The following is a 27,228-nucleotide window of genomic DNA, read 5'->3' as shown; positions in this document are numbered from 1 at the left end:
ATATTGGCTCTCTAAAATCGACTCTATAAAATTTATTTTGCCCTCTTTTTTATAAACCGCTACCTGAAAACAGAAGAATGTATTTTTTTACATTCCAAATAAAATTTAGTCTTTTGCAAAACTTTATGTTGTAAAGTTCTCGTAAAGTAGGCTTTTATAATTAAAAATACGCATGTGCCAATTTCTTATGTTTAATGTCGAATTTATTAATAATGTCTTCCCTAATAACCCATGCTTACGCATGCTTTGTAGAATGTCTGCTTAGGTAATTAAATTAAAAGTCTTAGGATAAGAATTTATCAATTTTTTTATGAAAATTTGTTTTATAAAACTTTGATAAACTCCTATGAATATATCCCTAAAACTTTTATAATAATTTCCTATACAGACTTTTTACAAAGCCTTTGACTGAAGATCTTCTAATATGACTTTAACGGAAGACCATCTTATACACATTACATTATAGGTCTTCTTATAAGCGTTCAGAGGAAGATCTTCTAATAGGCCTACAACGGAAGACCGTTTAATAGGCCTTTTTATGTAAGCCTCCTATCAGCCCTTTAATAGAAGCGAGAAGGCAAGCACTTGGCTGACAATGACACGCCGTGTAAAATTGAAATGATTTTGCAATGCAGTGGGGTGTGCTTGTGTCTGCAAAATAATGCCTTTAGTAAGGCCTCTTTACTGCCTCTTTTTCCCGCTGGGGAAATACTCAAAAAAAAAAAAAACAAAATACAAAGGCAATGAATAAGCAGTGTTGTTGTTGTTTATTTTTTATGAAATTTTCAGAGGTTGTCACGGATTTTTGCTTATATCTCCGTTGTTTATGAACGGATTTTCTCGAAAGCATGTCTGATTGAATTATTGAAGATTTGGATCCTGAAGATATCTGGGGTCTTCAGAAAACTGATTTCAATAGACAGACAGACAGACAGATGGACATGGCTTAATCGACTCCGCTATCTATAAGGATTCAGAATATATATACTTTATGGGGTCGGAAAATTATATTTTGGAAATTACAAACGGAATGACAAACTTATATATACCCTTCTCACGAAGGTGAAGGGTATAAAAAGCGTGATATCAAAGCTAAGGACTGTCTAGACAATATAACAAATTAATTTATTAATTTTGCACGCATAATATATTATTAAATTTGGTTTCCTTTCATATTATACCTAAATTCGAATACTTATGAGAGACACTGTACATATTTTGTTAGTTATAAAAACAACATTCAAAATATTTGAAAAACTCCTTTGGTTTATGTGAAATGTTTGTAGTCCGTTTTTATACCCTCCACCACCATCAGTGGTGATAGAGGGTACATATAAGTTTGTCGTTCCGTGTGTAACACCAAGAAATATTAATCTAAGACCCAACAAAGTATATATATTCTGGGTCCTTATGAAAATCTGAGTCGATTTAGCTATGCCCGTCCGTCTGTCTGTGTAAAACACGCTCACGTTAAAATTAAGTTAAGGAAATCAACCAAATTCAACCAAAATATTTATTATTATTCTAAGCAGTTTGGTATTGAAAATCAGCAAAATCGGTTCACAACGTAAAAAGTTATGAGTAAAAATTTCAGACTACTTCGAAAAAATTACGTTTTTTTCATAATTCTTTTGAAGTTTTCTCAGAAACTACCAAAGATATTTCGATGAATTTTGTCATTGAATTGATCAGGGCAGTGATCAATTATGTTCAAAATCTTTACAATCGATCCAATAGTTCCCATAGCCCCCATACAAAGGTATAGATTCCCGGAAATTAGTTTATCGTTGATAACTCCCTCAAATATAACGGTATCAACACAAAATTTTGTACATGCAAATAAAATATGAACAGCAAACATACTATCAACGTAGATCTCAGTCGGTCCACAGTTGGTCATAGCTCCCATATAAGGTCCACTTCCGAAAATAACCTAAACGCACATATTTCATTGATGAATAAAGCTATTCTGATATAATTCGAGTGAAATGTGTTTTGCGTACATACAAATCATTGTACCAAATTTTTTACGGATTGGTTCATTATTGGCTATACATACATACATAGCTCCCATATAAGGCCCATTTCCGAAAATCACTTAAAAGCACATATTTCATTGTCAAATAAAGCTATCTTGATAAAATTGGACACAAATACGTTTTGTCTTTATATGAGTCACTCTACGAAATTTTTTCCGGTTAGGCCCATAATTGGTCATAGCTCCCTTATAAAGTCCACTTCCGAAAATCACTTAAACTTAAATTCTAAAACTATAAGGATAAAATTCGACTTGAATATATTTTGTGCACATATAAATCATTCTACCACTTTTTTTCCGGATAGGTCAATTATTGGTTATAGCTCCCATATAAGTCCCACTTCCGAAAATCACTTAAACGCACATATTTAATTGCCAAATAAAGTTATCTCGGTAAAATTCGACACAAATATGTTTTGTCTTTATATGAATCACTCTACGAAATTTTTTCCGGATAGGCTCCCATAGAGGGTCCAATTAGGAAAATCAGTTAAACGCATATATTTCTTTGAATAATAAAGCTATCGGGATAAAGTGCGACTTGAATATGTTTTGTGAGCATATAAATCATTCTACCAAATTTTTTCCGGATTGGTCCATATATGGTAATAGCTCCTTCAAAAAAATCACTTAAACGCAATATCTTATTATCAAATAAAGCTATCTTGATGAAATTCGACACAAATATGTTTTGCGTAAGGTCATAGCTTCGACATAAATATGTATTTTGTATATATAAATCATTCAACGGAATTTTTTCCGGATCGGTCCATAGGTTGTCTTAGCTCCCATATAAGGTATACTTCTGAAAATCACTTAATTCGTAATTAAATGATTATATCCGGATAAAATTCAAAATGAGTATGTTCTGTGTACAGATAAATCATTATTTTAAAATGTTTTCAAACTGGCCTATTAATATACAATTTTCTCGACCTAATTAAAATTAGTTTGACATATGCATAAATGTTAGTACCCTCAATACAGAAACAAAAATGTTGCTAAGTTATCTAAAGATTAGATAGTTAAATGTGTTTTAATAAAAAGTAGCTTGCTGGTGGAGGGTATTTAAGATTCGGCATAGCCGAATATAGCACTCTAACTTGTTAAAATTAAATTTTATTTGTTTTAAATTATTTTTCAGTTCAATTTACCTACATAATATTTAGAGTGTCCTTTTAGAGGAGTCTTTCATAGATTTATAGCCGTAAGTAATATCGATTTCTTAAACATTTGTTTAATAATATTTAGAAATCTATTTTTGGCAATTAAATAAAACATTTAAAAAACCGCGATAACTTTGACATACCTCCTTGGAAAACTTTCACGCTAACAGATTTGGCATAGTTAAAAGTAAGTCTAAGTAAGACCTAATATAAACAGGTAAGAAAGTTGGTCGTGGTCGATAGGATCAATATATTTACATATTATGTATTTGTGCGTTACAAACATTAGCATAAACGCATAATATCCTCCCCACTACAGTGCTGTAGGGTATATATACATATTTACAAGTCTTTACACTTACATATGTTGAATGCAAAGTAGAATTTTTAAAATTTTAATGACATCATTAATAATTACTTTTTTATTTTTGTGCTTTTTATTGGAATTGTTGGCTCAACATTTCGAGAGAGACTCTTTCTAATGTACGAATCTCACACTGTATTCTTGCATATACATAATACTAAAAAACACTTGGTTTGGTTTAGTATACAACACAAATTCGTTGATTAAACATCAGTCGCTAAATTACGCGCTGAAAAAAGCTATAGTAACTAACTACATAAGTTGTGTTAAAAGGGAAAGTAGAATTAAGAGAAACTCTTAAATAAAATAAACTGTAATTAATATATTTACTTCGATACCAAATATGGATTATGCAGTAAGTAAATTGTATATTTGTTCATAACATTCCAATTAAAATACTTAGTACGTATTAATTGATTATACATATCATGTACATTAATTGCTTATATGTATATCTGTGTGTATTCATTAGCAGAGCCCTTAAAAATTTATTTGCATTGGTCTACATCCAAAATAAATTATATAAATACAGGGGCATCTCTAATGCGCATGTTAAATTATTCTTAATTTTTTTACAAATGAGTCATCGTTACAACTTGTTTTTTTAAATAGCCCGTTCCCACTGTCGTACCGGCCAAACCCTTTGACCCGGCAGCAGATAGTCAGTCATTGCGTGCAGCCATGAAAGGGATGGGAACTGATGAACAAGTAATTATTGACATTTTAACTTCACGTTCGAATGCTCAACGTCAGGAAATAAAGGCTCACTTTGAAGCAGAATTTGATAGAGATTTGATTGAAGATTTAAAAAGTGAACTGGGTGGTAATTTTGAAGATGTAATTTTAGCATTAATGACGCCGCCTGTTGAATTTTTGTGTAAGCATTTACACAATGCAATGGCTGGTATGGGTACGGATGAGGAAACTCTTTTAGAAATATTGTGTACTAAAACAAACGAAGAAATGCAGGAAATAGTGAGTGCGTACGAAGCGAAGTACGATCGACCCCTTGCCGAGCAAATGTGTAGTGAAACTTCAGGACATTTTAGACGCCTTTTGACATTAATAGTAACCGGTGTAAGGGATGCAAAGGGTACCGTTGATGCCGAAAAAGCCAAAGAACAAGCTGCGGAATTATATGCTGCAGGCGAGGCGAAATTAGGAACTGATGAAGAAGTTTTTAACCGCATTATGGCTCATGCTAGTTTTGATCAGTTGCGTCTCGTTTTCGAAGAATACAAACAATTAAGTGGACAAACTGTTGAACAAGCTATAAAGCATGAAATGGATGGCGAATTGCACGATGCAATGATGGCTTTAGGTATTATTAACTACTTTTATAATTTCGATTAATATCAATAATGCTTATAAATTTCAGTTGAGTGCGTTCAATCGCCAGCTGCATTTTTTGCAAATCGACTTTATAAAGCTATGGATGGTGCTGGTACAGACGACACTACTCTAATACGTGTTATAGTTTCGCGATCGGAAATTGATTTAGGTTCAATAAAGGATGAATTTGAACGTATTTATAACAGGACATTATTTAGTGCTGTAACGGTATGTTATATTTATTTTCAAAATTAATCATTAATGAATATCGGCTTTAGTATCAATTTAGTTTAGGTGCAAAATATTATTTAAATATACTAAGTCCCATTATTACAACTTTGCAATAACTAAAGGTAGGATTTTATAATGCAGATAATTCGTTTCTATTTTTTATAATCATACTTTAGCCAGCAAAATAAATTTTGAAGCTGTTGAAGAAAAAGGGATACTTTCACGATTTCTTTAGTACGTATTCAATTTGATGCGTTTTAAAAACATTCCAATGTTCTAATAAATTTGTCATAAGTGAACGCATGAAAAATTGCATCCAATTCACTCATCTGACTCTAATATAGGAATTGTAATATTTCATTGTAATTTGGTATTCTCTTAGGATATAAAGGAAACGTGAATTTTAAATAAATAAATATTAAACATAACATTAATTTTATTAGGTTTTTGTATTTAATATTTGTTAAAATTAGTAATATCAAGTCCATTTTAAAATCATACTTAATAACATAGCAAAAAAAAAAAAAAAAAGACGTGCAAAAAGTAAATGTATGGGTTTAACTGATAATGAACTGGTTCATATTTAGGTAAAACATGCATGATTTGAACATTAGCGTGTCATTGGCGAGCATGGGTTAATATTTGTAAAAATTGTTTAACATTAAAATGAGCGCTTACAACCAATGGCCTCCGGTAAGTTAGTGGTTAGTGCTCTAGTCTGGTAGACCGGAGGTGGTGGGTTGGATTGCCACCTGAGGCACTGGTTAAGGGGTGCACAACAGGCCCGATAGAGGCCTAGGTGTATTTCTTCGGATTTGATGTATGTGTATACATCCCTCTTTTCAAACTAACTAACTAACTAACTAAAACCATTCTAGGACAACATGCCTTTGATTTTTAGGGCCATTAACTTGGTATAATTTAAATATACATTCAATTTCCTTTTTTTCTGTTGATTGCTTTTAATTATCCCTCAAAATAGCTAAATACAAATCTTTGTTCATGTTAATGTCGATAAAAGCTAGGTTTCCGACTCCATTTGATAATATAGAGCCCCAAACCATCACATGTCCTACTCTGTGTTTTACTATGGGAGTAACGTTTTTTCCATTCAGCTCTTTATTTGGTTTTCGCCACACCATTGTTCTTCCGACACTTTAAATATATTAAATACGCTCTTATTAAAGAAATATAACGTCATCACACAAAATTATATCTTTTTTGAGATGTTCATTCACATATTTTAGTCGGCACGTTCCATCCTTATTATTTACTATCGGCTTTTATTTAAATAAAATCGGCTTTGCTTTAAATTTTTCGATGAATTGTTGTTTCTGAAACAGTCTTTATTAATTACTCTTTCACTTCAGAAACAATTTTAGATGCACTTAGCGAGGATTTGTCTTGCTTTTTCTCAGTTTTAGACGCTCTATATCTGTCAACTTTTCCGGCATTTCTCGTTTTTCTTTAAATGAATGTCTCCTTCATTTTTATACCTTTGTACAATATCACCGACAGTATTCATATTATCATATTGTATGTATAAAGAGCTCTAAATATGTACAACAATAAGTACAAAATATTTTTATACCCTTCACCTTCGTGAGAAGGGTATATACATATGTATAAGTTTGTCACTCCGTTTGTAATTTCTATAATATAATTTTCCGACCCCATAAAGTATATATATTCTGGATCCTTATAGGTAGCGGAGTTGATTAAGATGTGTCCGTCTGTCTGTCCTTCTGTGTGTTTGTTGAAATCAGTTTTTAGAGGACCCCAGATATCGGCGAGATCCGAATCTTCAATAATTCTGTTAGACATGCTTTCGAGAAGATCGCTATTTAAAATCAGCAAAATCGGTCCATAAATACCGGAGATATGAGCAAAAATCCGAGACAACCTCATAAAAAAGACAAATTTCATAAAAAAGACAAATTTTTCCATGCTTTCATATACATATAACAACAAGAACACTGCTTATTCATTGAGTATTTCGTTTCATATGTTTGGATGGCTGTGTGTTTCATTGCCTTGTGTATTTTGTTTTTGTTTCTTGGTGTATTCAGTTTCGAATATTTGGATGTCTGTTAGTTTCGTTGCGCTGTGTATTTTGTTTTTTTTTTTGAGTATTTCGTTTTGTATGTTTGGATGGCTGTGTGTTTCATTGCCTTCTGTATACTGTTTTTGTTTCTTGGTGCATTCAGTTTCGTATGTTTGGATGTCAGTTGGTTTCATTGCGTTGTGTATTTTGTTTTTGTTTGTTTTTTAATATTTCGTTTTGTATGTTTGGATGTCTGTTGGTTTCATTGCCTTGTGTATATTGTTTTTGTTTCTTGGCGTATTCAGTTTCGTATTTTTGGAATCCAAACTTTGGATGTCTGTTGGTTTCATTGCATTGTGTATTTTGTTTTTGTTTTTTTATGTACTTCGTTTCTTATGTTTGGATGCTGTAGGTTTTACTGCCTTGTGTATTTGTTTTTTGTGTGGTTATTTCCTTTAGCATTGTTGTTGTTCATTTTGTTTTGCTATTGCTATAATAATGATATAGGCGCAATTTACATGAAGACTTTTCAGACGTCTGTTTTTTCCAATTCTCTTTTGAGAATCTTCCAAAAAATCATGAACATTTATACGGTGATTTTTTACATGCAACTATGCATGTCCTTTTTTGATGTTTAATTGTATAATCTTTTTTAATTACTTATTCGTAATAAAAATAAAATGAAATTTTTAACATAAAAACCATTTAATTTGATTTAAAAAAATTTAATTACACGCTATAGTATTTTTTTAATGCAAATTTTAATGTTTTCATGTAAAAAAAGACATAATTATTTTTTTACATGAGCATAATATCAACAGTACGAATGAGTTTAAAGAGGAATGTCAAAAACAATCATGAAAAACCCAAATCATGTTTGTTTTCTTACCCCCCATTCTTCTCTACCCCGCTCACCACCAATCATCGACAAACATGAAAACAGACGTCTGGGCAAACATGAAAAAAAATCATCGTGTAAATTGGGTGATAGTCGGGAAAATGAAATACATTTAAATTTTATGAAATTGAAATTTATTAAATACACTATGGTAAAGGGTATATAAGATTCGGCAAAGCCGAATATAGCACTCTTACTTGTTTTTAAATACCTTAATTTTTATTTAAAAATTAAGAACAGAAAAAACGCAAACGTAAGAATCGAATATTAATGACAGTACCCAATTCACTCATGTAACTCCACTATAGGAATTGTAATATTTTACTATAATTTGGTATTCTATTAGAATTTAACGAAAACGTGCATTTTATACAATAAATATTAAAAATAACATTAATATTTTTATTAGATTTTTGTTGAAATAATATTGTTAATATTACTAACTCCATTTTAACATTAATACGAGAAGTGAAAAACGAAATTGACTGACTGATTAACGGATTTTAAAATATAATGGTTATTTTTACTCTGAATGCAATTCAAAATCAGTTATTAATGTTTTATTTTGTTATCATATAGAACTTTTATCACTATCACGCTAAAAAATTAATTTAAATATTAAAAATTAATTCATAGTACCTTCAATAATGCACTTAAAAAAAATAATGCACTTTAAATGAAAATCATTGGTTATAAGCACTCATATTAATGACGAACTATTTTCCAAATACGAACCCATGCTAGCCAATGACACGCTAATGTTAAAATCATGAATGTTTCACCTAAATATGAACCATGCATTTACTACTTTTTTGCACGCCTTTTTTTTTGCTGTGTAGTTCAAGGATATCGATAAAGCATAAGCAGATCTTGCCGCCAACTTATCTTTTCGTATACACATAATAACGAGAAACAAATCGACATTATAAATTCCTATCTTAAGTTATTGTCAATTTGTGATAATGGATCTAATAATAGTAATAATCCATTTAGAATCCGTGTTTAATGTTCAAGGCAGACATTTCAAACATTTCGTCATACAAAATAAAAAAATAAAGTAGGTATCACCACTTTTAATAGTGTTAGTTAAATTTGTTGTCTGTACCCTGTTTCTGTAACTTTTAGTGAGAAGTTCTCACATCGAGAAGTCTGAAACAAAAAATTTTATCGTTTCTCGGTTTGTGAGTAAAAAGTGTTTCTGTAATTGCCGGTTCACACAGGGAAACTTTTTTTGGAAAACTTTATATTTTTGTGTGAGAAAAGGAGAAATATCCATCTCTTTCTCCCACACACAAAATAAAAAGTTTCCCTGTGTGAACCGCCACTAACTTAAAGTGAGAATAGGCAACACGAATTACGTTTTTATTCGAAATTTCCAATAAAACAGCTGTCAAAAACATAAAAATAAAAAGAAGAAAATAAAAATTGCCAAACAATTTTATAAACGAAGATTAAATAAACAAAAAATATATAAATTAAATGAAATGTGTTCAAAAAATTTTCCCAATTAATTCTCTCCTTGGAAATTCTATGTATTCTATTTTCAGCTTTTGCTTCTGTATATCGGAAATTCCTCCTATTTTCTAAAAATTAGTAAATAATATTAATTTTAATCTTAATTAATTATAAAAGCATCATTACTTTTTCATTATTTTATAGAATTCATATTTAGATAAAACTTTTTTCTTAAAATTTTACTTTCCGCACCGTTTTAAAACTTGAGTTTTTTTGACAGTTCATTCAGAAAGTTCTCACAAAATTTTCTTACAGAAACACTTTTAATTACAAATTTACAATAACTTACGTCAAAAAACCTAAATGTCAGATAGTTCGCACAAAAAGAAATTACAGAAACACTTGCATGTGAGAAATGATATTTTGTTTCAATTCACATTGTTTTTTCTTCAATTTCACTGTTTCATGCGAGAAATTTCTCGATGCGAGAGTTACAGAAACGAGGGACTGATACTTTTCTCATATTTCCTTTATTTATGGACGGATTTTGCTGATTTCTTTTCGAAAGCATGTCTGACACATTTGGATCCCGAAGATACATATGTGGGGTCTTCAGAAAATTTATTTTAACAGACACACAGACAGACGGACATGGGAAAAATCCACATGGACATACTTTATAATGTGCCTGTGTGTTCTGTATTTCGAGAAAAAAACAAATACAATAATCTTCAAACTTTAGCAACAAAAAAATTTAATTTAAACAATTACATATTTACTTTATTTAAATTAAATTATTATTTTTCCGAAATTTTTTGTCGATACGGAAAGTCCACTGGTTTAAAAAATAACTTAAATATTTAATTTTTTATTTCATGTATGTACTTGTATTGTGTGTACTTGGCTTTAGGATGTAAGTATATAAAAATCCGGAGAATGGCAAAAAGTATTTTGTTAAATATAAATACGTATGTACAATGTTCTCTTGGCATTACTTTTTTAATATAAAATTTTACATCCCCATCAAAAAGATCATAAAAAGAGGCATAATCTTATTTTGTCGCTGCTATCAAAAAAGTTTTTTTAGTCTTTTTTCGATTTATTTAGGAAATATTTTGAAAGAAATCGAGTTGATCAATTCAAATTTAAAAAATAATTTTATACATCTACAATCAAGACAAATCAATTAAATACATACTGGAAATATTTAATCGATCCCCATCAACAGTATATTCTGCCATTACACGCATGAAACAAAGAAATTCCATTGATAATTTACCATATTAGGTCGTCCAAAGTTGCTGTCAAACTTGACTTAAATAATATTAACATTAACAAGTAAGAGTTCCATATTCGGCTGTGCCGAATCTTATATGTATACCCTTCACCATGATGTGTTAAATATAATAGCCAGTACAAAAAATCAAAAAAATTGATTGTCAATCAATCTGGGTGTTGCGTATGTGCATAAAAACCAAAGCGTCTACCATTCATACAACAAAAAAGTAGAACAAATCGTTTCCTCCAAATTTGTATTGACTTAAAAGTACCAAAAAGTCCCTTTTTACATGTTCTCACTATAAATGCTTAATTTCATGTTTCTAGGTTCAATATTATAGAAAATTCAAAAAGTACCTTTAGTAGAACAAAAAAGTAAAAAAAAGTCCCCTTTTATGTGTTCTCACTTAATCCGGGTTCTACACACTTAATTTCATGTTTATAGGTTTAATATTATAAAAAATTAAAAAAGTACCAAAAAGTACATTTAGAAGAACGAAAAATACCAAAAAAAAAAAAAAATACCATTTTATTCGTTATCACTTACTCCGGGCCCTACATACTTAATTTTATGTCTCTAGGTTCAATATTATAGGAAATTCAAAAAGTACCTTTTGAAGAACGAAAAAGTACCAAAAGTCCACTTTTATAGGTTCTCACCTAATCCGGGCCATACATGCTAAATTTCATGTTTCTAGGCTAAATATTATAAAAAATTCAAAAAGTACCCTTTGTAGAACGAAAAAGTACCAAAAAGTCCCCTTTTAAGTGTTCTCACCTAATCCGGGCTCTACATACTTTGTTTCATGTTTCTAGGTCCAATATTATAGAAAATTAAAAAAGTGCCTTTCTCATAAACCGATTTGCTGATTTTAAATAGCGATCTCCTCGAAAGCAAGTGTAACAGAATTATTGAAGATTCGGATATCGCCAATATCTAGGGTCCTCTAAAAACTGATTGCAACAAACATACAGACGGACATAGCTTAATCAACTCCGCTACCTATAAGGATCCAGAATATATGCATATACTAGAGTGACCGCAAAAAGTCGATGTTGGAATCTTGTTCGTCTTAACCCCACAAAATAATTCCCTTTTCCAGATATTGAGATAGCCGAAATTTGAGCTCGATTAATAGACGTTAACACGTGCCATCGTTTTTGGCCAAAAAACTAACATATGAAGCTATAACTCCAGAACGGTAAATAATAGAAACACAAAATTTATATTATATACATAATTCTTGTTACTTTAAGTCAAACAGAGTTACAACAGATTTTGTCTCCAAAAACGTGACCTGGTCGCGGTTTTACATTATTGTTGAAGAGTCATAATGTACATGGATTTAGTATTTCAAAAAGATGTAAAACATAAAACTTGGTTAAAAAATGTAAAAGTTATTACATGTCTCAGAGCACTCGATTAGGATATGTGGAAAAAAATTTAACTTATTTTGGAAAATATTCTAATAAAACTATTTTATTACAGAAAATAAATCTATATTAACTCGAATATTAGTTTTTCAGCTATGATAAAAAAATATTTTTTACACGACATTTTCAAAACTCCATTTTCAGTTTTTTTAAATCTTTGTTAAACAAATTTTAAAATTGTTGAAATATCACCGGGGGATTTATGGTCAATAGATTAGGGAATAAAACAGTTAGGTTAATACCTCTTATAGTTAAGCTGTACCTGCGATTTGAACTCTGCGAATTTCGCGAAAAACTTATTTTTATTTTATAAAATATGTCCTAATTCTTTACTGTTATACATTTAAAACAAAATATTTACAGAATATAATTTCTTATATAATATAAAATATGTCCCTGAAGTTATATATAAATCGGGAAATCCTAAGGCGCAAACTTTGTAACAAGTAACAAGAATTCTATTTCTATTATTTACCGTTCTGGAGTTATAGCTTCATATGTTAGCTTTTTGGCCAAAAATTTGGATTTATTCAAACTTTGAGCGACGAGCGGCACATGTTAACGTCTATTAATCGAGCTCAAATTTCATTTTGTGGGGTTAAGACGAACAAGATTCCGACATTTTTTCTCCCCATATAAGATCCGGTCAGTCTAATATATACTTTATGAGGTCGGAAAATTATATTATAGAAATTACAAACGGAATGACAAACTTATATATATCCTTCTCACGGCACCCCGGACATGTTTCCTTGATGATAGACCGCATCTGGGTGTATTACAAACCGGGGTAGATAGGTGCTACCAATACCTCTAGTCTGCCGGGACTATAAATTAGTGTTTACAATTCACTGCCTGGCCTAGTCCTTGCATGAATTGAAAAGAGGTCTAACCAGAGCACCACATAATCTGGTATTACGGGTGGCCAGTTGCCCACAGGAGCTCAAATTTCATTTTGTGGGGTTAAGACGAACAAGATTCCGACATTTTTTCTCCCCATATAAGATCCGGTCAGTCTAATATATACTTTATGAGGTCGGAAAATTATATTATAGAAATTACAAACGGAATGACAAACTTATATATATCCTTCTCACGGCACCCCGGACATGTTTCCTTGATGATAGACCGCATCTGGGTGTATTACAAACCGGGGTAGATAGGTGCTACCAATACCTCTAGTCTGCCGGGACTATAAATTAGTGTTTACAATTCACTGCCTGGCCTAGTCCTTGCATTAATTGAAAAGAGGTCTAACCAGAGCACCACATAATCTGGTATTACGGGTGGCCAGTTGCCCACAGGACTTGTCCTGGCTGGTCAGTTAGTTGAGGTTCCTTCGGGATCCACGTAGTGGCTGTGGTTGAAACCTAAATCGCAGGAAGGGGGTGCTTGGTTAAAAGACTGATACACGGTGAAATATAATTTTCAAGATACGTTTCTGTTATCGCTCCCAGTTGCTAGGAGCGGTACAAACTACAGAGCATGACTGTGGATTAATAAAATGTTGGATTTGAGCTGATAATGCAAAGATTGATGAATGATGTTTTAGCAGGATGGAGGAGGAGTTGTGGTGTAAACCGCCACTGACCTTTCTATAATTTATCGGCAATTTTCCTTTCATGGTTGAGTATGTTGTAGTTTACTCTAAAACATGCTCAACTTATCACAGTGGGTCTTTGTGGCCACTGAAATGAGTCTTGTCTATTAAAATGATCCGTGTTTCGGACTACCAATTACGTCCCCTAGGTGCTGTTGCCGAATCAACAGTGACATCTCAGTAGTGTGGTTGAGCGACATATAAGGTTTTACCTTGTCGGGGTTAGATTGAGCTTGCTCATAACACCTGTTCTTCCTCATCGGGACTTCTATGGCAAGAGATTAGATAGCTCGAAAACTTGAGCAAAGTACTTGTACATGGCTTTAGCCATGTACAGAAATTGCCACCTGATTTCTTCAATGAAGAATGAAGGGGCGGTGGTGAGTCGTCACGAAACTCACCCAGTGGTTGAAAAAGACCACCGTGAGATAGGCCAACATGGCAGGTACTCACGTAAAGCACTTCGACTTCATTACACTTCTCACGAAGGTGAAGGGTATAATAAGGGTAATAGATATGTACATAGAAGCCCAAAAATAAAATAGTTTATCTCACAAAAATGTAAGAACAAAAAATATCAGCATTGAAAAAATTTAATTATTTTCACTTCTTCGGAAGTCATTAAACATACTTCAACAGAAAGTAAAAAATTCATTTATTCCCACTTTTGAAGTGGTGATAAATGTCATACTTTTGAAGTACGTCGCTTCATTTTTGCTGGGTTTGTCTGATTCTAAAGAAATTTCATGTAAAGAGGAAGAACCTCATTGGCCCACCAGGAGCTTAGTCAGGGATCCCCAAAACAGGACATCTCAGGAATGTTAAATTTTTAAAACTATCCTATATCTTCGCTTTAGTTCGGATATCTACTCCAGCTTTTTGACAACCCGATTTTCTCCTTTTTCTTTTATTAGACTAATATCAAATATATATATCAGATATCGAAATAATTGCTTAAAAGTGATGACTCGGTCCAAATTTATATGTAAATCGGGAAATTTTTGGTCCCATTGTTGTCAAAAAACTGTACTAGACTGGGTAAAATTTTTTAAAATTTAATCGAAAATTTCTTTTATTTTCACAAAATTTTAATATATTTTGTTGTTCAAATTTCATATAATTTTAATTAGAATCGGAAAAACCATTTACAAGTTACATAACACTGTGCAACAAGAAAATCTTTCCCGAATGAGACCAACGGGAAATCAAAGTAGACCATCAGTAGACTAAAATCCCCAAAGTGTTTAACTGTTAGAAATATGAATTTTGAACCTCGATAAAATCATAATCGTAACGAATTTGGAAATTTTGGAGAACTTAAAATTTTTGTATGTATGAATAGAATATGTGTACCGAATTTCATCAAAATCAGAGAGGATCATGCGCAAAATTTTTTGATATTACCTATGAGAAAATTTTACTGAAAAAAAGCTAAGTTTAAAATGCCTATAAATTAACAATACGAGCTATCTTTTTAAAACCCTTTGGGAAATTGGGTCTATTAATTGTCTACTTTCATTTCCCGTTGGTCTTGTTCGGGAAAGATTCGAAGACCCAGAATTTGTTGCATAGTGTAATTTATCTAACTAAAAACCAACTGTAAAGGAGGTGGCTATTTCATAGTTTTGAGTTGTGTGCCGGCACTAATTTTTAATTAGTTAGACTCGAAGGTCTACTTGTCAATTTTAAATCCAAATCCAGATGGATACTAAATCCATATGTAAAAATTAAATCAACATAATATTATATTAAGCACATTATTGGTGATATGAGAAGATCTTGTAATTTTTTGGGAATCCTAATATACATACATATATTATAAATATTGTTCTGTTTGTTTTTGGGGGTAAAATGGGTGAAAAACAGGAAAAAATTAGTACTTTTGAGAGTAAATACTAATTTCGTCTATACTTAAGCAAACCCATTTCCATCCTAAGATTATTTATGATAAACCAGTAATAGGGAACTATCAAGGACATCTGGGACTACCGATTCCTTAAAATTCCATAATGACCACAAATCCTCTCCAGAATTTCATGGCCACTTTTCAGGGATCCTAAGATTATTTGGGATAAACTAGTAATAGGGAACTATTAAGGACATCTGGGACTATCGATTCCATATATTGTGGTATCCCAGCCCCTTCTTAAAATTCCATAATGACCACAAATCCTCTCTAGAATTTCTTGACCAATTTTCAGGGCCACTTTTCAGGGATCCTAAGATTATTTGGGATAAACCAGTAATAGCGAACTATCAAGGACATTTGGGACTACCGATTCCATATATCGTGGTATCCCAGCCCCTCCTTAAAATTCCATAATGACCACAAATCCTCTCTAGAATTTCATGACCAATTTTCAGGGATCCTAAGATTATTTGGGATAAACTAGTTATAGAGAACTTTAAGGACATCTGGGACTACCGATTCCATATATCGTGGTATACCAGCCCCTCCTTAAAATTCCATAATGACCACTAATCCTCTCTAGAACTTTCTGGTCACAAACCATTTTTAATGCCAATATAGTAAATTTTTCTTTTTTCTTTATATTTGTATACCCACCATCAAAAAAGATGGGGGGTATATTGATTTTGTCATTCCGTTTGTAACACATCGAAATATTGGTCATAGACGCACAAAAGTATATATATTCTGGGTCCTCATTAAATTCTAAGACGATCTAGCCATGTCTGTCCGTCCGTCTGTCTGTCTGTTGAAAGCACGATAGAGTCCGAATGGAAAGAGGTAAATATTCTTATAGGTAAGAGGTAAATATTCTTATTTCTTATAGGTAAGGTTTGTTTGGTATTGAAAATGGGCAATATCGGTCCACGTTTTAGAATAGCCCCCATACAAGTGGCCCCTCGAAAAGCAGCTTTAACAGCCATAACTTGTTTAAAAATACGAATATAGCGATGAAATTCGACATAAGTTTCTTATGATCCAAAATCACTATGCAAAATTTTATGAGGATCGGTTCATAATTGACCCTATCCCCCATATAAAGTCCCCTTCAGAAAATGACTTTAACGCTCATTACTGGCTTAAAAATACTAGTATATAGATGAAATTCGACATAAGTAAGTTTCATACGAGTCAAAATCTATCTAAAAAAATTTATGAGGATCGGTCCATGATTGACCCTACCCCCCATATAAGGTCCCCTTTAGAAAATTACTTTAACGCTTATAACTGGCCTAAATATACGTGTATATAGATGAAATTCGACATAAGTAAGTTTCATTCGAGTCAAACGAGGTTTGATGGTGGGTATATAAGATTCGGCATAGCCGAATATAACACTCTTACTTGTTTTATTCTGAAAATATTTCAGAAATACTGGATATATGATTTTTTCAACAAATTAGAGCATTTTGACTGTTAATTGGTTAACAGTGCACTGTTAACTGCAAAAATAGCTATGTTAAAGAATTTGGTTTGCGTCTTTACTAGTTAAATTCGAATTTATCTTCACACTCTCACTTTCCGAAATATCTTGTAAAATAGAACATGATATATCATGTTCATCTTCATTTTGATTTAAAGTGGATAGCTAGGTCTGAAAAACTATCATTAACAGCGTTCACATTGCAAAAACTCTCACGTACACGAAATTACACCTCCACATATACGGGTCCTGTGTGAATTCAACACCCTGGGCCCAAATTATGGCATACGATATCGATCGAAATCTCAATAGAATCTAAATGGAGATTTCGATCGATATCGTATGCCGTGATTTGGGCCCTGCTGAGATATATTATTGTGTCAAAATGCTTAAAATTGTTACTTACATATTCGAATTAATAGCGGGTTTTACGCCAAATCTCGCCTAGTAATTAGTATTTTTTTAAATACTTTTAGAAAATTTGTTCTTTAAAATTTCGTTTATTTTGAGCAAACGAAAATTTTATTTATTATTTACATATATTTTTTGTTGTGGTAGAATTTTATTTTTCAAGCAGAGTTACATTTTTTTGTATTGAAAATTCAAACAAATAAAATTATATGAAATTTTATAAAACTCTGTATGTCTGGTAAAATTTTAAATGCTCAAATAGGTAGTTAGGTACTTTTTCACTAACACATGCTTAGAGTTAGGTATTGCTGTTAAGGCCGATCAGGCTTGTGTTTGTTGCCAAGCTTTCGACAGAGTTACGTCTCACTGGCACCAATTGAGTGTATTACTCCGTATAACTGTTTCCAAGTTATGCGTTGTTTGCATTAATTGCGTGCTTTCGTTTTACTTTCGTTGTTGGAATTAATTGGTGGAGAAAAAATAATACTTTTGATTAATTAATTGTTCGGGGCTCCAACTTCCTATATAAAGGTATAGGTCGATTGGCGGGCTCTCTCCGAACTAACGTGGGATAACCTGGCATAACATACACCGCCAACAAATTATAGAGTTAAAAAAAATATTTTCCTTAACAAATTTTCCAAAACAAATAGCTTGAACCAATGAAACATCGTTTTCTAATCATCGAATTAGCGGTTACATTATTCGAAATACTTGCATAAACAAATGATCGCCAATGACATGCATGCTTCAGCTAATTCGAACCAATTCACCACTGGCACCTCTGATTTAACTACATCTTCGTCATTTGGCTTTTACCTTAATTACTCAAGTACTTTTTGTCAGGCTCCTTAAAAATATAATGCATAACTATTAAACTTTTTATTTACATATGAATTTTTATTATTTTCTATTTCAGTCCGAGACATCTGGAGATTACAAGCGTGCATTGACTGCATTAATGGGCGGAGCTTAATCGGAATACAGCGAATTTTACAATTATTAATGTTTTTTTTTATATATATAATTATTAATTCTGAGATGTATGTACATTGGGGATATAACTATTGGCATTTTTTGCAAATATGGGAATTGGCATATCATAGTCAAATAGAGCATTAAAAAATATGAAAAATCACATTTTTTTTCGCGGTTGTTAAAAAAAAGTTAACGAACCAAACACAATAAACTTTTTCTTTACATATTTTCAATTATTTTGGAAAAATACATTTTATTTCTTTATTAAGTTGTTTTATAATTAATAATAACTGGGGACATACTTCAAAAAATAATTTCAAATATGGGAAGTATCCCTCACACTTGCAAAAAAAAGTTGCAATTATTTATATAATGATTGATTCATCGTCGCTTAGCCCAAACCGTTAAAGCCAGAATCACGAATTTTTGGTACTAGATTTCCTTGGCATTGTATAGATCCACTGAGAAAGGATTTTTGGAAACTCTAACGTTTAGGGGATGAAATGGGTAAAAAGTGTTAAAAGTTGGTTTATTTCAAAAATTGGTGTTTGTGCGTGATGTTTTTGATTCCAAATGACCCAAAAAAAAAAATAAATAATAGTCGTTACTTATACAACATTGGCCATCACGTGGTGGTATGCCAAAAATTTCGCAATAATTAGTTATAACCCTGATGTACATATGTATATGTATGTATATTCATACATATTTATATTAGCATAGATGCATGTTATATTTTGTTTTAAGTAGTATAAAAATGTATAGATTTAATACAAAATGAATTTTTAAAATAAAATTAAAAATCAATTGTGTGTATTTATTGAAATAATAATAACGCACTAACTGTGTATATTTAAAACTTTCTGCATAAAATTTGTTTAGTCATAAAGAATCTATAATAAAAAGTAACTGTTTTGCAGTTATTTTTTGCGAACACAACCGTATGAACATCCTATTTGAAATATAATTTATAAGCTTCTTTTTCTTTTATGGGCATGTGCTGTTCTATTTCATTTGGTATTGTAAAGTATGGAGGTGGAACCTAAAATTGTAGATATTTGTAATAAATTTACATCGTAAAATGCTTATTATAAATATTTTAACTTACATTTTTTAATTCCTCATATGTAGCAGCACGCTTAGTAAATTCCTTAAAAATGTAGTTATTTTCAATTTCGTAATGAAACCTTGTATCATGAATTTTAAGGAGAACATTATCAACACGCAGAAAATTTCTCAGCAAAATGAAAAACCCTGATGGCATAACTCTCTAGAAATTAAGAAATATAAGTTCAGTTTCATTAAGTAACAGTTTTTACTTACAATTTTAACAGAGCAAGATGAGATACCATTGTCGTGAAGTTCATCTTCAAATAACGTTAGATCGTGATAAAACAATATTTTTTCTCTCTGCATTAATTTAAATTTGTTCAACTGCTGGTCAGTTTTTTCAACACGAAATTTATCATTTGCTGTTCCTTGATAGTCAGTGGTAAAAGTCCAATCAAATGGCTTAAATTTTTCCTCCATAAGACTTTCAGGTCTATAAAATGAAATAAATATGTTATATTTAGAATTATGCACAGAAAAAAGTTTCAGCATAAATATTATGAACTGCTTTCATTGACTAAAGTTAATAATATTTAAGAATAAGTTCCTAAATTGTATGAATTTTTTCATTTTTATATTTTTAAACATAATCTAGAAGCCTTGACTTAAAATATTAAAAATTTTCTTTATATTTTTCTGTTTGTTAAAAAATGTTTGAAATTTTCTTTAGAAAATTTTTTATTTCTTTATGATTTTTAGATTGAAAACAATGAAATATGCGCGTAACTTGCAGCATTTTCTGAAGAATGGATGTTTAGCTATATGCTGGTTTTTTTATTTCATATTTTGTTTTCCAGCATTTTTATTTATTTATCATAAAAATACGCTAATATGTGATTATTTTCTAAAAAATGGAAGATATTAATAGGTAACGGTTATTTATTTATTGAATTTTTGATGAAAATCAAAGAAAATGAACAAAAAAACAAAAAAATCTTTCATGTACAAATTCATACATTTTATGAACTTTTAATATTCTGAATGAAAATGGTTTGGGAAAAAAAAGTCATGTTCGATTCATTCAATTTATTTCAAAATTCATTCCAAATATGAATTATTTTTTTCTGTGTGTTTCTATTAAAAAACTATAAAGGTATTCAGGTTAGTTTTTTTCCTGTGTGAAATTTTTCACAAAAGTAACTCTCAATGACAGGGTTACACATCATTGAAAGAATTTTTCTCCTTTGAAAAAAGTACCAAATATTAGAGGTTTTCATTCTTTGTAGTAAATATATCCCAGCAAATTTTGATGTTATTCAAGAAGGGGGAATATTTTCACGATTTTTTTAGTACGTATTCAATTACAGCAAAAAATAATTGATGTCATACTTTACAAACGACATCTTAATCACATCTAAAAATGCGATTACATATTTTTCTTTTATAAACCAAATATTTCCATACAACTGAAAACCTAATTAAAAGTGTGGAAAGCGATGTAGAAAAGTCACTCAAATAACATATTCGAAGTACATCAAACTTTGGTGAAAAACCAATAAAATTTATGTAAGCACCCAGAAAAAAAAGTGTGGAAAAAGATGTAGTATTTTCATCACAACTAGTAACCGTCTCATTGGAGGGATGTTGTTCATTTTTTGGCAATTTTGAACTACATCTAATCTTATTTTTAGAAGTAGTAAAAAAACTTCGAATATGTTATTTATTGTGACTTTTCTACTTCTCTTTCCTCACTTTTAACTGTGTTTTCATTTGTAAGGATATGTTTGATTTATAAAAGCGAAAAATATGTAATAGCATTTTTAGATGTGATTAAGATGTCCGTTGTAAACTATGACATCACCCATCACTTTTCTCTTTTATAGACCAAACATATCCTTACGAATGAAAACACAGTTAAAAATAAGGAAGGAGATGTAGAAAAGTCACTACAAACAACATATTCGAAGTACTTCAAATTTTGATGAAAAACCAATGAAATTTACATAAGCGTTTCATTGAAACAATGTGGTTTATTTTTGACATACAAATATCAGATTTTTACAGCTTCTAAAGATAAGATTAGATGTAGTTCAAAGTTGTCAAAAATGAACAACATACCTCAAATGACACGCTAATGTAAAATTCATAGGTTTTTCACCTGAATTTGAAGCAATTCGGGTTACTAGTTGTGATGAAAATTCTACATCTTTTTCCACACTTTTTTTTTTCTGGGCAATTATTTTTTTGCTGGGAACTAGTAACCGGAATTACTTCAAATTCGGGTGAAAAACCTACGAATTTTACATTAACATGTCATTGGAGGGATTTGACAACTTTGAACTACATCTAATCTTATTATTAGAATCAGTAAAAATCCTATATTTGGATGTCAGAAATAAACCACATTCTTTTAAGACACGCTTATGTAAAATTCAGAGGTTTCTCACCAAAATTGGAAGTACTTCAAGTATGTTATTTGTGGTGAAAATTCTACTTCTTTTTTCTCAATTTTTTTGCTGGGATTTAATGCGTTTTAAATAGATTCCCATATTCTAATAAATTTGTCATAAGAGAACTCAAGGAAAATTGCATCCAATTTACTCATGTAACTCTACTATATTAATTATAATATTTCACTGTAATTTGGTATTCTCTTAGGATTTAATGAAACGTGAATTTTATATAAATAACCCAGCAAAAAATAATTGATGTCATACTTTACAAACGACACTTAAATGTGATGTAGATAACATATTCGAAGTACATCAAGTTTTGGTTAAAAACCAAAGAAATTTACAAAAGCGTGTCATTGAAAAATTTTGGTTTATTTTTGACATCCAAATATCGGATTTTTACTGCTTCTAAAAATAAGATTAGATGTAGTTCAAAGTTGTCAAAAATTAACAACATCCCTCCAATGACACACTAATGTAAAATTCAAAAGTTTTCACCTGAATTCGAAGCACTTCGGGTTAATATTTAAATTTTAAAAATAATCTATAATTTATTAGATTTATGTATTTAATATTTATTGAAATTAGTTGATGTGTCGTTTCTACATAACTTATGAGTAGTTTGAGTTAAAATTTTACTTGTATTTTGTTTTTGGTACAATAACAAAATACAAGTAAAATTTAGAAGAAAAATTGGGAAGGTGTCGATTAAAAAGACTGCCATTATTATACCATATAAGGACACCGCAGCGTCATCAATAATACCCACTTCCTTATCATGAAAAAAAAAGGAACTGAATGAATTATTTTTCAGTGTTCAGAAAGTAATGTGTTCCTGAACTTAATTCCTAAGAATCTTCCAATCAGTGTTAGTCAGGAATGTTATTTCCGGAATAACATCACTTCCAAGATACTTGGATCTAACTTCGACGAATGCTTGGCAGTGGCAAAGAAAGTGCTCCAGAGTTTCACTGTCCTCTCCACATGCTCTATATTCGTCTGAATCCGCACGTCCAATTTTGCATAGATGTGCTCGTAATCCTGTGTGTCCACTCAGAATACTTACCATCATACTAACTTCAGACCTGCTCATTTTGAGGAGATTTTTCGTCTTGCTCTCATCAGGGTCACCCCATAGGATCTTCGTGGTTCTACCCACTGTTTCATTATTCCAAGAGGCCTTATGGGATTCTCTCACCCATATTTTTAGTTCAGCTTTTGTTGCGTCGAATGGTTTTGCGTTTGTCAGGTTAACGGCTTCGAGCTCCCTTCCCTTTAAAGCTATTACATTCGCCCTTTCGTTACCGACTACTCCCGAGTGGGCTGGTACCCATATGATGTGAAACTTACCTCTAGGAGAGTATTCAGTTAAAGCTTTCTTACAATCCAATACGGTCTTAGATTTAGTTCTATCTCCCTAATTGCCTTCTGGATGTCGGTAAATACATTAAGCGCTGTGGGCGCCATATTTATTCTAATCAAATTTACGCATTCCGTTATTGCTCGTACTTCTGCCTGGAAGCTTGTGATTTGGTAAACGGTGGTATATTTCTGTTTCTGGGTCTTCAATATATGTTCCGCTTGACCAAGACATTCTATCTGGGATCAGCGTTTCAAGGTTTCCGACATACTATGTGTCTGGTATACGATCAGGCACGTCCGATGATTGTGTATAACCTTCCAGTACACATTGATGACGTGTCCTATAACCGCTTTTGGCCAGTTCGCCTAAAGTAAAGAGCCGTTCGGCTGTAAGCGCCGCCTCATATCTTAAATATGTTTCAATGGGTAGAATATCTAGCAACGTTTCCAGAGCCTTGGTTGAAGTAGTACACATGGCACCACTTATACCCAAGCAGCATGTACGCTGAAGAATTGGTCTAATTACACTTTTATAAAGCCAATTTGTCATAGTAGGACTAAGACACCATTTCATGCCTATAGTTCTCCTACATATCGCCCAGCACCGATGTGCCTTGTTGATCCTATCCTCTATGTGGTGTCTCCATTTTAATTTCCGGTCGAGGATTACACCTAAGTACTTAACTTTGTCTGTCACTGGTATCTTCTTGCCCAGGAAGCAAGGTTCAGTCTACGTAGAAATTTTTGTCTGTTTTTGCCGGGTTAACATTTAGGCCTACGGTTGAGCCCAATTCAAGACCGTATTCAGAGCCTCTTCAGCCCTTCTACACAAGTAATTTGGATCCTTTCCCTTTAAAAGTATTACGACTTCGTTTGCATAGCAGTCAAGTCTAAGTCCTTTCTCGGTTAGGGTCATTAGGAGGTTATTAATCGTGGTAACCCAGAGTAAAGGTGACAAAATGCCACCCTGTGGTATACCGCGAAATACCTTTTTCCTGATAGTTATATCATACATCTCGCAGATTATCCATCTGTTCCTTAGCATGTGGTTGATCCAGTTACGGAGCACCCGGCCAACATAAAACTGGTCTAGGGATTGGATAAGAGTATCAGTGTGCACGTTATTGAAGGCGCCTTCGATGTCAATGCATACCGCCAGTGTATATAGTTTGCTATCAAAGGATGCTCCTATGTAGTGGACAACTTCGTTTAAAGCGGTTTCCACCGATCGTCCCTTTACATAAGCATGCTGCTTAAATTTTAGGTCTTTGTCGGGAAAAGTGCTTTTAAGCATACTATCAACTATCCATTCCAAGGTTTTAAGTAGGAAGGACGTAAGACTTATCGGTCGATAAGACTTATGTGTCGAATAGCTAGGTTTCCCTGGTTTGGGTATAAATATTACCCTTGCAGACTGCCATTTAACTGGGGTATATGTGAATTTCAAGCATGCAGTGAATATCTGAGACAGATGTACGGAAACCAGTCCAGCCTCCATCTGAAAGATTGCCGGGAAAATGCCATCCGGCCCTGCAGCTTTATAGGGAGCGAAGCTCTTGATTGTTCTGGATCTCCCCGGTTACCCGGGGTTCTCCTGGGCAGATCTCCGCTCTCGCATAGGGCAGCTGTCCTCGGACGATTCAACCAAGGCACTTGTGAGCATTTCTACTTTGGCATCTACTGTGAGCTTCAAAAGAAAGTGTACAGGTTGTGTTTTTAAGTTCTTTATTGTTTATCAGTCTTATGCAGTACAATTAAATTAAATTTTTTATGAACTTTTAAACAATATTTACTCCTTATTAAGTTAGTACTAAAAATAAAAACAAAGGCTTTCTCCTTAAAGAAATATTTAACAAAAAAATAAAATAATTCATATTAGTAGCGTCAAAAGAAAATGTACATTATAAAGGTACATCAATTCTCCTAGGCATCGATTTTACGAGGTTTCCAGTTACGTCTGGCGAAATTTTTTGCCATTCCTCCATTAACACGGATTTTAGGGATTCTTTGCTTGTTATGGTCCGTTTTCGTATTTGACGGTCCAGATGTTCCCACAAATGCTCTATGGGGTTGAGGTCCGGTGACTGAGGGGGATGATCAAGTTGTTTGGGCGTGTTAACTGCCAACCATTCCTTTACTATTTTGGCAGTGTGTTTGGGGTCGTTGTCCTGTTGAAACACCCAATTTTCCTCCAAGCACAACTTTTCAACGCTAGGTACCAAGTTTTCTTTTAAAATGTTCAGATAATCTGCCTTGTTCATTGTACTTTCAATAAACACTAAGTTTCCCACACCAATCGCTGCCATACATCCCCATACCATCACCGAACCTCCCCCATGTTTTACAGTGGACAGTATATTTTGCTCGGCAAACTCCATATTTTTGCTCCTCCAAATTTTTACGTTTTTTTTCTTACCAAAAACTTCAAACTTACTTTCATCAGTGAAAATAGTGTTGTTCCAAAACTGGTTTCCTTGATTTCTATACTTTTTAGCAAAATCTAGGCCTCGCTTTTGGTTAACTTTTGATATAAGGGGCTTTCTACGAGGAGCTCGACCATGTAATCCATTAGCATTCAATGCTCGACGAACTGTGCTGGCACTAACATTGATACCTGATGTTTGTGATATTTCTTCCGATATTTTAACAGCACTTGCTGTTGGATTCTTCACACATTTCACATTTCTAACAATTGAGCGTATTTCAGCCTCATTAAGCCTCTTTGGTCTACCGGATTTTGGACGGTTTTCTAAGTTTTTAAACAAAGAATAATTTTTTAAATTTTTTGTACTTATCAATAATTTTTTTATAGTATTATGACTTCTGTTTATAATTGATCCAACTTCCCTTAAAGTTTTTCCTTCATTATGGAACTTAAGCACGATTTTGCGAGTATCCAAAGATGTTTGTCTAGCCATATTACAAAAATATTTTCTACGCAAAATTTTAAACGATCGTGACTAAAGAAAGATTGTAAATACTGTAATGCAACGAAGATCATAAAAAATCAAGCTGTACACTTTCTTTTGAAGCTCACAGTATGTCCTCTTTATTTCGACATTGAAAAGTGTCCTGACATAAACGGTTCTTTAGTAAGGAACCGAACATGTTCCAATTAGTTTTAGACTTATTCCGAAACTTTATCGGCTTTGGTGGCGGACGTAGTATTTTGAATCTTATGTACCGATGGTCAGAAAATTAAAGCTCGTCCGAAACTCTCAAATCCTGAATTTCGTTTATAAGCTCTTCTGAACATATAGTTATATCTAATACTTCTTCTCTGATTCTATGACAAAGGTAGCATTATTACCTAAGTTTAAACTGTCTTCCAGCGAGTTAGTGATCACCTCCACGCTCGTTGGATTTGACTCCTCCGGGTAACCTGAAGTGGCTTTTGATGCAGTGGGTACCATTGATGGCACTGCGGTGTCCTTATAAGGCATAGGAAGAGCAGTCTTTTTAATCGACACTTTCCCAATTTTGAACAGCACTGCTGTTCTGTCTTCTGGCGAGTGAGTGATTTCCTCCTCGCTTTTAGGATTTGACTCCTCAAAATTACCAGTACTTGCTAATGATGCTTTGGGTACCGTCTTAGGTGTTTTAGTGTCCTTATCGGGGCCGGTTTTGACATCCGTATCAATCGGCGCCTCCCCAATTTTGGGAAGAGCTGAACCTTCTTTTGGCGAGTTAGTGGTATCTTCCTCGCTTTTAGGATTTGACTCCTTAACATTATTAGTAGTTG

The 27,228-nt window shown here is 32.4% G+C and overlaps 2 protein-coding genes across 4 annotated transcripts in view; one reads left to right on the top strand and one right to left on the bottom strand.

The window, feature by feature from the left end:
• The first annotated feature begins 3,647 nt into the window (after positions 1 to 3,647).
• Positions 3,648 to 19,524, top strand: LOC119616493 (annexin B10). 2 transcript variants are annotated; one of them, XM_037972854.1, is made up of 4 exons: positions 3,648 to 3,923; positions 4,181 to 4,889; positions 4,947 to 5,132; positions 18,563 to 19,524. In XM_037972854.1, the coding sequence occupies exons 1-4, from the start codon at positions 3,912 to 3,914 to the stop codon at positions 18,763 to 18,765; spliced, it is 1,110 nt and encodes a 369-aa protein (XP_037828782.1). In that variant the 5' UTR covers positions 3,648 to 3,911; the 3' UTR covers positions 18,766 to 19,524. The 2 variants fall into 2 exon arrangements, with proteins under 2 accessions (XP_037828782.1, XP_037828783.1); XM_037972855.1 differs by having other exon boundaries at positions 4,947 to 5,128; positions 18,563 to 19,268.
• LOC119616494 (TIP41-like protein) overlaps positions 19,418 to 27,228 on the bottom strand; it is a 29,281-nt gene continuing 21,470 nt past the window's right edge. For both annotated transcript variants that reach the window (XM_037972857.1, XM_037972856.1), the window contains exons 3-5: positions 19,945 to 20,164; positions 19,730 to 19,891; positions 19,418 to 19,663 (exon numbers count right to left, since the gene is read on the bottom strand). In XM_037972857.1, coding sequence (XP_037828785.1) covers positions 19,574 to 19,663; positions 19,730 to 19,891; positions 19,945 to 20,164 — 472 coding nt within the window. In that variant the 3' untranslated portion in view covers positions 19,418 to 19,573. The remainder of the gene's footprint in view (positions 19,664 to 19,729; positions 19,892 to 19,944; positions 20,165 to 27,228) is intronic.

Source organism: Lucilia sericata, unplaced genomic scaffold, assembly GCF_015586225.1.
Source record: "Lucilia sericata isolate MDLA Ls3-8-SP2 unplaced genomic scaffold, ASM1558622v1 Contig000076F_arrow, whole genome shotgun sequence".
Lineage (NCBI taxonomy): Eukaryota > Metazoa > Arthropoda > Insecta > Diptera > Calliphoridae > Lucilia > Lucilia sericata.
The sequence above is the reverse complement of the archived record's forward strand: the minus strand, read 5'-3'. Positions and strand labels throughout refer to the sequence as shown.